A 14,310-nucleotide genomic window follows, 5' to 3' on the forward strand; every position below is an offset into this window, starting at 1 on the left:
ATTGAATTTTACCTGTGAATCAGAGATCCTACAATAGATGGCGTTATATACTTAAGGTACCATAATCGTAACCTATTTCTTATCTCTAATTTAACCCAGTTCCTTATTCTTAAGACAGTAAATACACATTACAAATACGACACTTGATATCGAAAATTGAAGCTATATTTCTCTGATCTGTAATTTAAGTTTGTTTTGCGATAATTTATCGTACTCTATATAGATGATTCAGACATTCTACAACAGATGTCGCTATTGCCAGTTTAGAAACTTGATAAGCAACACTAATTTTCCGTGTTTACATTATAGTGATTATTCACAACCAAAAGATGATTAATTGAACGAATTATTTAGATTTGCATTACCTAGTTACAGAAAAAGGTATGGATCTCCTTTTCTTAGATAGATAGTAGGCACCTTTCAAATACGTAAGTTATGACTAATCTACCCACTGATTGTGAGGTTTATCAGTGTCAGTATATCATTCGCAAGCACTGAGCAGTCACGCAGTCATAGTGTATTTTGTTTAGAAACTTGAAAATTAATGTGCACCATGTCGTGTGTGTAAAAATGGCCTTGGACCGTCTATTTCGGAATATTGTGTTGGATATTCTTACTTTAGGATGCGGTGAGATTTACTTATTTTGTATATACTTACACAGTGACCATGACAACTAACGGTTCTTAGTGAATTCCGTGTACTCACTTTTTTGCTTTTAAACACCGGCTTAATCGTCTAATCATATTGTTAGTTAGTTAGGTTTATTTTTTATACTTAGTTTTTTTTTTATACACATATTTTAGACAATATTATACTTAATGGTATTATATCAAATTTAGTTAATAAAAAATTAAACAGCCTTAATAATATGCACTAACATTAACTCAACAGTTAAATCAAGAACTGTTATATTAGCTATACGTTAGTGAAGCGCTAAAACAGTATTTGGAAAATTATTAATAGACGCGTCAAGAATTTAAGTTGCCAGTTAGTTAAAAAATAGCGTAAATAAAAAATATTCTACTTTCTTGATATTTTATTTATTTAAATTTTATTTAAAAAAAAAACCAACAGCTTAAAAATTACATTATAAAAATAGACGGTAAAGACAAAAAGCCAATTACAGGTTTTCACCAATAAAAATAAGATTTAACTAACGCATATGACGTTGCTAGATACATTTTTCCCCTATTACTGTATTTAGATAATCGAAAGATATTTCTTCATATCTGTAATAAGGTATGTAATAAATGTAATAATTATGATAAGAGATAAACTGAGACAGTCTCATTCAAACACTCACCGACTCGAACAAGTAGCCTTGTAAGAATAAAAAAATGCAGACTGTAAACATTGTAATCATTTATTGTAATTTAAAGTTGTCCCGGCATAGAATAGGTCACCCCTTCCTTTCGCATGGGTGTCGTAAAAGGCGACAGAGGCTAAGCAGGATGAACAGCAGCGTCCGTCTAAAAATATCTCCAAAGCCTCACTGCTGTTGCCAATCCACCTGCCATGTGTGGTAACTACTGGCTTTTATCTATCACCCTTCACTGGTGCTTCGCCAGCGTATCCCGTTAGCGCAGGCGGAGTAACAATACCATTTTCACCCATTACAAAAAAAAAGAAAAAAAAACTCGTAGTTGGCGTAGAAAAGAACGCAATCAACAGCTTATCTCGTAATTGGCAGTCAACGTGTTAATAAGTAAATGATACTAGAGTTAAATCCGATTAATGTAAAAAGAATGTTATTATAACCAATTATTTGTTATCAAGAATTATAATTCAATATACATAATATGTCATGGCTTAAAATGATTAATTACGAAACAGCGAAACAATGATGTAATAAACAGTGCGATATGATCAATGACATAAATACCAACGTTAAGAATAAAATAAAAATGTTTATGACCAGTGAAACTGAATATTTTTCCCAAAGAAATATACAGAAAAACTACGCAAAATTTTGAGCCTCCCATCCCTAATTATGTACTTTTTTTAATGAGTGAAAATGGTATGGTAACCCCGCCTGCGCTATCGATATACACTGGCGGGGTACTAGTGAGCGGTGATAGGTGAGGATGACAAGGCAGGTCAGTTAGCCCCTCGTTACGAATTCAACGATAAATTAGTCACGATAGTTTCCAGGGAGAATCGCATAGAGGTCGACCTGATAGGGTAGATAGATAGCAACGGGGACTAACCTCCACATTACTAACAATCCCTTCCCCCCCCCTAATTAGATACTAACGGCTTGTCCATCTGGCAATTTATTAATCGAAATGCACTGTTTTTATTTTGTCGTTCTTGAACCTTAATTTTTTTAAAGGACAAACTAGGTTTTAATAATACAACCCCTGGTAGCAATTATTCGTCATACTGACGTCGATTTTTAGTTATTGATCCCAAAATGATTTAAAACTGACGTTTTATTAAGTCGCAGACGTCACCTTGCTACTTGGGACACGGTTTAGGATGCTAAAGACTGCACCTTATATAAATAAGGCGTCAAAAATTCTTTATAGGTCAAATCGATTTTGGTTATAAGAATTTATTTATTTCTTTTCATATCAATTTATAAACAAATATAGTTTTTTTTTTAATGGATGTAACGGAATGGTAACCCCGCCTGCGATATCGGTATCGGTATCGGTGAGGGATTATAAGTTAAGATGAAACAGGTCAGTTAGCCCTTCGTGACAAATTCAACAATAAATCAATCATGATGATTTCCGGGGGAAACCGCATGGAGGTCGATCTGATATATATCGAGTGAATGAAAGATAACTTTATTTGCTTGAATATAGATTATTACATATTAATTATTGCTAGCAATGGGGTTGCTAATCCCCATTAACAAATATAAGTACACATGTACCTTAGGAATTAAATGCTCTGAAAACGCTCCTAATATAACAGACAATTGTATTTTAACATAACTGCCATAGGCGTAACATATTTGCCGGGACCTGGTGAGCCATGCCCACCATTAAATTGTCTTGTGCCCACCACAGGATGCGAGTGATGTTTTTAACTATACGCAAAAGCATGTCTGAGAAAACAGCCTTTTTAAAGGTTAAAGCTCCCTAGGAAATAAATACGCCAATACGATAACCACTTCCCATCTGCGTAGTCGTACAGTCGCTCACTACCTCCGTCGTATAAAAAATCTATGACACTTGGTACTTGATTATTACAAGTCACGGAACAGCTGCAACCTTGTCAAAAGAGGAAAACTTGGTCACCGTAACATTGGCGCTTACCAAACTCAATTACAATACAATCATTCTTTGATCAATATCATCTATGTCAGATAGAGCGTCTCCTTACAAATGCTTCGACAAGACGGCTACCTTTAAAAAAAGGCAGAATGTTTACTATCAGACGAGACGTATGGTTGTTTGCCTCCTAAGTAGTATAAAAAAAATTTGCCATTCTAACGACTTACTATCGTAATCTGTAATGAATAGTATTCGTAATCAATAAAGTAGTAATTATTTGAAAATGTGACTAATTTATAATACATCATTCATCATTTACAAATAGATAGATAACCACTTTATTTAAGCCATTTATGACACACGTAAATTAACAAATGAGTTGATATAATCAAATTATTTACACTGTTTTTAAATATAGAACAAAAGATAAAATACGAAAATATGTTTTGGCCATGTATGTCGCAGTGACTCAAATAGGCTACAGCTCAGTGATAGTTTTGCTTAAAAGCAAAGCACTGGTTTTCAGCTGCAGCCTGAATTAGTTGTGTTAATACACATTTACTGGGGAAAAAGGGATTGTTAGCAATTGAATTTGATAGCCCCATTGCTAGCAATATGCCTTATTAGGTCGACCTCCAAGTGGTTCCCCCTGGAAATCATCGTGAACAATTCTTGTTGAATTCATCACGATGGGCTAACTGGCCTACTTCTTCCTCACCTATCATCCTTCCCTGGTGCCCCGCCGGTGTATACCGATAGCGCGGGTGGGGTTACCATTGCATTATCATCAATTAAAAAAATACACATTTACTACTTATACCTTTATCTCAATTAATTAAGGGTGTTTTCTATTAAATTCACACGTATCAGTTTTAAGAGTGTCATTTATCTATAAATAAATATTGAATAATAGATAAATTAAAGAGAACATAGTACCTACGTAGAATTACGTAGAATTACGTAGAAAAAGGTAGAAATACCTATAAACACCAGAGGGAGACTTTGTACAAACATTTGGGGGGAAAGGGATGTTAGTAATAGAGACTGAGAATATCATTGCTAGCAATATACCCAACCAGGTCGACCTCCTCGTTGTTTTCCCTGGAAACTATAATGGTTAATTCCTGATGAATTCAACACGATGAGCTAACTGGCCTGTTTTCATTCTCATCTATCACCCTTCACTGGTGCTCCGCCAGCGTATCCCGTTAACGCAGACGGGGTTACCATACCATTTTCACCCATATAAAAAAAGACATAATAGGGCATATTGCTAGCAATGGGGTTGTCAAAGTGTATTGCTACGAAAATTATATGTTAACACAGCTGGCTTACCGCTCCTGCTGCTCCTGCTACTAGGGGAGCCGTACCGACGAGGTTACTTCGAAGACGATGAGTCCATTCGTCTCCCGCTAAAACCTGAAACCATATCTGAGGGAGCACTGGCGGCCGCAGGCTTCAGTATTGTCATTGTCGCGGTAAGTAAGTATTGGCTATTCATTAAGAAACAAGAGTTAAAGAATCACGCTTCTATAAATTAGATTTAGATGAAAAAAAAAAACAAGAGTTACTTAAAACCAGGTAAATAAAACAGCTTAGAAACTGCTAAAACTCTACGTGATGTATGTACCATGTTTAAAATATAATAATAGAGTCTGGTCATAATTCAGACAAGCTAAACGTTACATTGGCTGTCTAACTTTTGATGTTTATTTTTTACATCACCTAAGTAGTAATATCAATTTATGCCTACTGTATGACAATAAGCATTTATAATAAATTAACGGACGAAATAAAAACACTACCCTTGAATATATTTAAAAAGAAACTAAAAAGCTGGCTGATAGAAAAATGTATTTACTCGGTTAATTAATATAGTGAATATTTTAAAGCTTAAATATGTGACACAATTAATGTAATTTGTAATTTGTAAAATGATTGTAATTTGTAACCTGTATAATTTATTATTAATACGTAAATATATTGACATTTATATAATATGACGATTTAAGTAAAATAATACTATTTTATAATATAATATAGTTAAATAAATTTTGTACGCCAGATTCTGGTGAAAAATGTGAACAACATTTAAATATTATATACCATCTTTTATACCATTTTTTCAAACAAAATAAAACTATTTGTATTTGTATTTTGTATGCATAATGAGAAAGGCGAAGGAACTAAACCATACAGCCTGATCTTCAATAAAAAGTTTGTATATCTATTATATCACCTAATACAATGCACGTCAATTGGTCAATGTTACAAGTAAATTGATTATAAATTTCCCAGATCAAATGGATTTTTGAATTTGATGTGGATGCTATTTTTTTTTTTAATAATAATATTAACAGTAATTAATATTTGATTAGACCGTTATAGTTCATATGGGTACGATCTACCATTATCTAGAGTTTCAAAGCAGATTTGCCTGCTGCTACTTAATAGATACTTGTCCATATTTTTCAGATAGTAGCAATCGAATTGTTCCGTGACAAGCAAGGGAAAGGAATTGGCGATAAGTATCTGTCAGGCTCACTGGTGCCAGGCTGGGTATGGGAGAGTTACAGAGCCATCGGCGTGTATACTTTCGGAGCGGCTTGTCAGCAGTTGTCGGCGAATATGGGCAAATATGTGGTGGGGAGGCTGAGACCATATTTTTATGATGTAAGTTTCTAGAACTCATACTTTAATTATTTTAATTATAATTACTATTTTAGTAGGATACGTTATAATTAATTTATTTTTTAATAAATTTATTAATCGATTTTTACTCGAAGGTCAAATAATTGAATTAATTTGAACTCGAGATTAAAGAAAATTCCGGGAGACTGATCGCAGATACACGTAGATAATTTATGGGTTTGTTCTCTTATGCTTTTAGCTCTTGTGCTGTTTGCTTTTGTTTTTTCGACAAAAGTTCCACAGAAAAACATCGATTTCAACCATGACAAAACAAATTATTTTAATGTAAAAACTAAACTACTCAACTGATTTTAATAAAACTTCTATGGGACCAATCTGTAAGAGTATCCTTGCAGGTAGGAAATTATTTTCCAAATTGGTCATTTTTTTACAAAGATTTAAAAAATACAATCAAATTTAAAATCTCCTCTTTTGAAGTCAGTTGAAAGTTTAGCAAAAGTATTTAGCTTAGAATCATAGTAAAATCTATATATTTATAGGGTATTTTGAATTATATTATATATTCGATATAAAAAATTTCTATCAAGACTGCCTTTCCAACCCACACAGCTAAGTACACTGTCAGATTGCTTAACAAAAAAATTAAGTAGGGTAGTTAGATACTTTAACTATATTTTATTATGTTTGTTACATCATAACAATGGAATGGCAACGCATGGTGGGTATCATGGGCGAAACAGTATACTCTGTTACGTACATGGTACTGCTCATGTGTATAGGCGACGGTTACCACTTTCCATCAGGTGGGCCGTCAGCTTGTTTGCCATTCTAAGTTTTATAAAAAAAAAACATCGTCAGTGATAAACCGATTTGCAAAATTCTTTTTTTCTTATCTGAAAGGATCTAATTACACACTACGATAGAAATAATAACTGGTTTTGGCACAATTTGAGTTTTTTTTATAAAACAATTTTATTAAGAAAAATTAGAAATGGGAGACAAAACGTTTACCGTGTCAACTAGTTAATAATATAAATGCCAATACTAACCTGCAGGTATGCAGACCGTTGCCGAATTTGACGTCCCCCCTCAACGAATTGGGGTATATTGTCGACTACACCTGCCAGGGTACCGATGCCAATCTCATCATGATTGCTCGACTGTCCTTCCCTAGCGCGCACTCCAGTTATGCGATGTACACAGCCTTATATCTAATAGTGAGTTCTACCTATGCAGTATTAATTCCTTTTTAAGAGTTCGTAACTTTAGCTTAACGATTTTGATCTTGAACGAACTGTGGCAAGGTCGTAATTATCTGTCAATTTTTAATTTAATAACTACCAGTTTAACTTACGTATAATTAGATCGAAAAAGCTCGACTAGTTTCGGTATCAATTCGTGTGGATTCAGCTAAAAGCTAGTCGTTGTATTAGCCGTTAACTCTCCACTGCTAAATATAGCTTCCTCCAAAAAGGGTGTTTTGTAACTTTAATTAAAAAAGTATTGTAGTCAAATTAATTTTCTACTATAACGCCACATCGCGTTATGAGATGTCGCCACTAGCCAATGCCGAGTTAAGGCACCCTTCAGTCACAGCCACCGCCACACGTCAAGCCATGCCAGGAGAGGCGCTAATGCCAAGCTATATGTACGAGCGAAATATCAATTATGTATTCAGTTTATATTGAGATAAGCCAATGTCTAGGAGGAAAGGGGTGGTTATTGCGGATTACTAGTCCCATTGCTAGCAATATACCCTGTCAGATCGACCTCCACATGGTCCGCCCCCAGAAACTATCGTGCTGAATTCCGGGTGTATTCATCACGATGGGCTAACTAACCTGCCCTTTCATTCTCACCTATCATCCCTCACTGGAGTCCCGCCAGCGTTTGCTGTTAGCGCAGGCGGAATAACCATTCTATTATCAACCATTAAAAAAAAGAGCCTCTGTCTAATAAAACAAATGTCACCATATCTGTTATGTTTCACCACAACAGTAACCGGCAGCTAGGAAACTAGGCAACTAGACTACGGTAACCACTTAGCATCAGGTGGGCCGTATACTTGTTTGCCATGTCAGTGGTATAAAAAGAAAAAAAAACTAAAAAATCACATGTAGCCCTGTAAAGCTAATATGATATTTATTTCTTTTATTCTAGTTTTACATCCAAGTGAAAGCCAAATGGCGCGGTTCCAAGCTGCTTCGCCACGGCGTACAGTTCGCGATATTTATGAGCGCCTGGTACGTGGGCATGTCACGCGTGGTGGACCACAAGCATCACTGGAGTGATGTAGCCGCTGGCTTCTTGAACGGCACCATAACTGCTGTACTCACGGTAAGTGAGAGAGGAGGGAGACTTTGTACAAAAGTCGATTGCTTGGGTACCTCTGTCTTATTCGTGTTTCAACCGTGAAGCAGTTGTGTTTGCATGGCTATGTTTCGGTTTGAAGGGTGGGATATTGCGTGAATTTACTGGGTACAGAGGAATAACACCTGAGTCCTCAGGAATGGCAATGTATGGTGAGTATCATGGGCGAAACAGTATACTCTGTTATGTCCACTACTCTGGTAGTGGTACTGGTACTGCTCATGTCTATAGGCGACGGTTACCACTTTACATCAGGTGGGCCGTCAGCTTGTTTGCCATTCAAAGTTGTATAAAAAAAAATCAAGACAAGAATTTTTACCTACCTGATAAAAAGTAATAACCATCGCCTATAGACATGAACAGCACCATGGATGTAATTAAATATTATTGCGATATGTATCTGTTAAATTCCGTTGATTTTTTTTTTATATTAAGTTTTAATTTTTTTGTGAATGCTGAAAACGGTATGGTAACCCCGCCTGCGCTAACGGTATACGCTTGCCGAGCACCAGTGAAGGATGATAGATGAGAATGAAAACAGGCCAGTTAGCCCATCACGATGAATTCATCAGGAATTAACCATGATAGTTTCTAGGGAGAACCGCGAGGAGGTCGACCTGATTGGGTATATTGCTAGCAATGAGATTCTCAGTCTCCATTACTAACAATCCCTTTCCCCCCCTAAGTTTTAATATTTGCGCACCAACATTGTGGTAGAATAAGATTGATCTAACGACCCTTATGCCAACTTAAACCTGTCAAGTCAATCTCCACGAAGACTTCCTTAAAATCATTGTAATTCTTACCTGTTTTATACTTTGAAAGGCACGCATCTAATAAGCCCAATCAGAACGGTTCATGGACAAAGAAGGAGGCCTAAAACTCTTGGAATCAAAGTACGACACCCTTACACAAGATGTATTATTTGAATTAAACTATTTATGTACACTTCCCTTTTTTCCAGTTCGTATACATTCTGAAGCCAAAGAAGTATGGACTCCCACCATCATGGCGTGAGACAGGACAAGATGTTCAAAACGAATTGCCTAGACCTGCCATGGCTCGATGACGATACCATCCTTGTCTAAATTAATATTATAGAAAATATTAAATTTTTTCTTTGGAATGGATAAATTCAAAAATTTCTTATCCGATTTTAGAATTTCTTTCACCTATATGGTAGAAAGCTACATTATCAGCAAGTAACATAGTTTATTAAAAAAAGAAACATTCTAGAGCGAGTCGCTAGTTATTATAATAATTATTGTGGCAGACATTACTACCCAAAAACCTCGGGATAAAATATTAAGTATCTACAAATTTCAACATTATTCTTATTTGTATTAATATTATTTTAGCATAAACCATAATAAGTTGTCAAATACCCGTACATCATACAATGGATCAGTCACATTATATTGCCAGTTAATAATTGGTAGAAAAAAAAGATTTTTAGTGCTAATTGCACTAAAAAAAACTAACTATACAAGCTGTAATGGAAATTATTAGCAACCATTTAGAAGAATGGATGAAACTGAATCTAAGGTCTCTTTACCCAGAGAGATATGAGTATGCAACCTTAGATTATAAATGATATAGATCTATGTGCCCAGTTGTCAGTATATAACTAACTAGAGCCTCCGTAACTAAATACAGCAACGTTGCAATTACTTGTCAATTTTCAAAAACAACCAAAGAATTCTCAATGTTTCTGGTTGACTATTTAAAAAATACCACCGCCTACGAACTATAATGTTAATCATTGAGTAGGTACGTTATAAATGTATTATTAAAAATCTTGCACCTACTTCATATTTTGCTTTAGTATTTTTCAAGTAGGTGCTTTTTTGTGTACAAATAAAACACGACAGAATAACATGATTAATGTTTTAATTAACATATTATATTTTTATTACACAGTTCGCTAGCAGAATAATGTTTAAATAATTAGTTACAAAATTCTTCAATTGTTTTTGAAAATTGACAAATAAATGTGACGTTGTCACATTTTGTCAAGCTAAAGATACGAACCCTTTTAATATTTCTTATTTTTTTTTATGCAACTTAAAATGGCAATTGAGCTGACGGGCCACCTGATGGAAAGTGGAAACCGTCGTTTATAGATATAACCAGTACCATGGATATAAGAGAATGTAGTGTTTCGCCTATTATACCTGCCATGCCTTGCCATTCCTGAGGACTCGGGTCTTATTCCTCTGTACCCTGTAAATACACTGCCATATCCTATCCTTCTAACCGAAACACAGTTATGCAAACACAACTGCTTCACTGTAGAAACATGAATAGAACAGAGGTGCTCAAGCAAACAACTTTTGTTCAAAGTCTCCCACTGATAAATTTAACTCACGTTTCTATTAGAATAATTTTCACTTGCACTGACATAACGCTCAGTAAAAGGATGCAAATAATTCTGAAGTGATGTGTATAATCCTGCAACCTAAAATCTGTTGTACTACAATGTAAGGGGGTCATATCATTCGTTTTTTGTTAACTCTATGATAATAAAAATTACCTATTGCTGAAATTAGATTTGCAATGTAATATAATGTAATGAAACGAAGCTATACGTAGTAATTATTGAGAACTGAGTGTCATGAGCCCAGCCCTCCTAGGTCAATGGCAAAAGTATTTATCTTTATATAAGTATATCACTGACACCATAGGAAAGAACGAGATATCAACGAGATTAAGTCAACTGGAAAACCATGTTCAGTATTTAAAAACTGATATTGCATGTAATCTCAAAGAATGCTTGCAATTCATCCTATTTCCTTTAGCAAATGATAAGTAGGTACAATGGATAATGATCGAAAGAGTATTATTATTTATAATAATGTTAGGTAAGTAAGTATTTAATAAGACAGCAATAAAGGTTTTATATGAATTTACTTAGTTTTATTTCTTTTGACACCTGTCGACCCACTGAAACTGCGCAGAGATGTTGCATCTCTGTGCATCTTCTACCGAATTTATCATGGAGAATGCTATGAGGAATTATTCGGATTGATACCTGTTGTTGATTTTCATCACCGGACAACCCGCCATAAACTAAAGTTTCATCCCAACCATCTGGATGAGTGGCGGTCTTCCACCGTGTGTTTTTCAAGGCACTTTCATTCACGCACAACCACTCTTTGGAATCAACTTCCAACAGCAGTATTTGCGAACCGATATGACATCGTAACCTTCAAGAAAAGAGCATATTCCTTTTTAAAAGGCCGGCAGCACACCTGCAATGCCGTTGGTGTTGTGGGTGATCATAGGCGGCGGTAGTCACTTACCATCAAGTGAGCCGCATTCTCGTTTGCTCCCTGTGTTGTAAAAAAGTTATGCCTATATATATATGTATGTGTAACAGTGCTCGGAAGACTACGCCACATCTTATCCAAAATACTTCAAAGTTCAAATACGAAGGTCTTTAACCTATACCTTTAAAGGTATGTCGCTAGTGATAACCTACGGAACCGAAACATGATCCTACACGGCAGCGCCCTACGGCTACGATTACAGATAACCGTACATATGCAAAAGGTTCGAGTTACTCTGCTAGCTGTGGAAAGGACTATGCTTGGACTTTTGCGTGACAGAATCCGAAATGAAGACATCCGCAAAAGAACCAAAGTGACCGACATAGCACGAAGTATAACTCGAAGAACCGACAACCGATAAGGAAGAAAGTGGAAGGAAGGATGAGTGGCAACCTCATACGGGCAAATTCAATGTAGGATGATTCCTCAGTAGATAAAGTAACGATCTCAAATGCATTATAGAGAGTCAGTGGATGCAGGTGGCTCAGGACCGTTCCTTGTGGCAGTCTATGGAGGAGGCCTATGTTCAGCAGTGGACAGGTAACAGCTGATATGATACAATGGACATGTATAACGAGAAATTTTATAAACTATGTCGTTACCGACAATTGTTTCGACTGCATCCGGAACTCTTCTTCTGTGGACGTACGGCGCTTTCCGGCTCAGCGTCTCGTCTCGTCAGTTAGTCATATCTAAAAAATAGTTGCTGATTAAAAAGGTTTAAATTTAATAAATATATAGTTTACTATTATAATCTTTTGGAGGAAACAATAAAAAGTATCTATCTATCTATCTATATGACATCTCCAATCGAGTCCAAACAAGTGGATGCGACAGTGATAAAAAACCCAACTGTATTTTTTTATCAATACAATTTGGAAGTATAAACATACTAACGGAAAGTGACTATCAGAAACACGAGTGTGATAAAGGTACCCACACATTATTTTTGTACAAAGTCTTCCACCAGTATGTTGGTATCCTTACCAATATTATAAATGTAAAAATGAGTTTTTTTTAATGGGTGATAATGGAATGGTAACCCCGCCTGCGCTGTCGGTATACGCTGGTGGGACACCAGTGAGGGATGATAAGGGACGATGAATGCAGGTCAGTTAGCCCCTCAAGACCAATCTACTAGAATTAACCATGGTAATTTCCAGGGGGAACCACGTGGAGGTCAACCTGATAGAGTAATGGGAAAATTAGACCCCATTACTAACAATCCTTCCCCCTGTAAAAATGAGTTTGTTTATTTGTTTCCTTATAGCGCCTTAACGGTTTAACCAATCACTATGGAATTTGGTATACACATATTTATATGATGGAGAAGGATATAGGCCACTTTTTATTTCGATCAGTTAACATATCCCGGTCACGCGGACAAAGGGACAAAGCGGCCAGTAAAAGCTAGTGACTTAAAAAAAACTTATATGACAGAAATACATGTGGTTCATTTTTACCCAAATAAACAGTGGTAATGTTTTTTTTTTTAGTGGATGATAATTTTTTTTTTACAACACTGGGGGCAAACTATCATGCGGCTCACCTAATGGTAAGTGACTACCGCCGCCGCCGCCGCCATGGTCACCCACAACACCAGCGGCATTGCAGGTGTGTTGCCAGTCTTTTAAAAGGGAATATGCTCTTTTCTTGAAGGTTATGTTGTCGTATCGGTAATAGAATAGTAGCACCGCCCGCGCTAACGGTATTCGCTTGCGGGGCACCAGTGAGGGGTGATAGGTAAGAATGAAAAGGCAAGTCAGCCCATCGTGATGAATACACCCGGAATTCAGCACGATGGTTTCAGGAGATTTCATTGTCATGCTTTAAAAAAAATATACAAGTAACGGTAACCACTTTTCCTACGTCTGAAGTGGACTCTCTGCTTGTTTGCAAAAACGAGAAATAAATATAATTCACTCATAAAAATCGAAAATGAATGACTTCTATTCTCATATCTTCAACCACTTTGACATTAACATAAATATTGAGTATTTCCATTCGATATTTCCTCTTCTTCAAGTCATCAGAGGTGTATTTATTTTTATTCCATTTCGGTAATGTAAATATAGAAGGAAAACTATAATAAATTGTTAATAAATACCTACAATTGACCATATCATTACTAATTTTAGTCATAAATACAATAAAATTATAACATGACTATATCCATACATGAAAGATATTTAAGTAAAATCAATAATAATAATAAAAAATCCAACCTTACGTCCAAGCAGACCATCAAGCTCACGTGAGAGGCGGACACGTGTACCATAGAAGCTTACACGGCTAACAACGCAAAGGTAACCCATCATCATGGTGAAAAATAAAAAAAAAAAATAGAATGGGGCCGCTGCCCAAGAGTGATCGTCGAGGCACACTTGGATACTGTTCGTAGCAAATTTAATGACCTCATTAATAGTAACAAAATATTATGCTTAGTGATATTCTTATTAGGAAATACATACATACAAAAAGCATTACCCTCCTTTTTTGATAATAGGATAACAAAACTGTACTTTGCACTTTGATACTGCACATGCTTATACAATAATGTAACGGAATGTTTATCTTGCGTAAACTAAGTACGGGTTCTATTAAAATACGTAGCATATTATCGATAAGTTCAAAAGTCATTTCATTGTACAATTTTAGAATTCCGTCGCGAGTTAGACAAATAAACATAAACTAACTATCACTGTTTATCAAACGTTTAAGTTTATATCCAAAA

At 35.6% G+C, this 14,310-nt stretch overlaps 1 protein-coding gene across 1 annotated transcript; it reads left to right on the forward strand.

The window, feature by feature from the left end:
- The first annotated feature begins 457 nt into the window (after positions 1 to 457).
- LOC113522007 (putative phosphatidate phosphatase) lies at positions 458 to 11,152 on the forward strand. The gene is made up of 6 exons (XM_026907719.3): positions 458 to 628; positions 4,552 to 4,703; positions 5,701 to 5,898; positions 6,933 to 7,094; positions 8,038 to 8,214; positions 9,212 to 11,152. The coding sequence occupies exons 1-6, from the start codon at positions 571 to 573 to the stop codon at positions 9,314 to 9,316; spliced, it is 852 nt and encodes a 283-aa protein (XP_026763520.1). The 5' UTR covers positions 458 to 570; the 3' UTR covers positions 9,317 to 11,152.
- The last annotated feature ends 3,158 nt before the right edge of the window (positions 11,153 to 14,310 follow it).

This window comes from Galleria mellonella, unplaced genomic scaffold (assembly GCF_026898425.1).
Source record: "Galleria mellonella isolate WM207_F2 unplaced genomic scaffold, CSIRO_AGI_GalMel_v1 utg63, whole genome shotgun sequence".
NCBI classification, from domain to species: domain Eukaryota; kingdom Metazoa; phylum Arthropoda; class Insecta; order Lepidoptera; family Pyralidae; genus Galleria; species Galleria mellonella.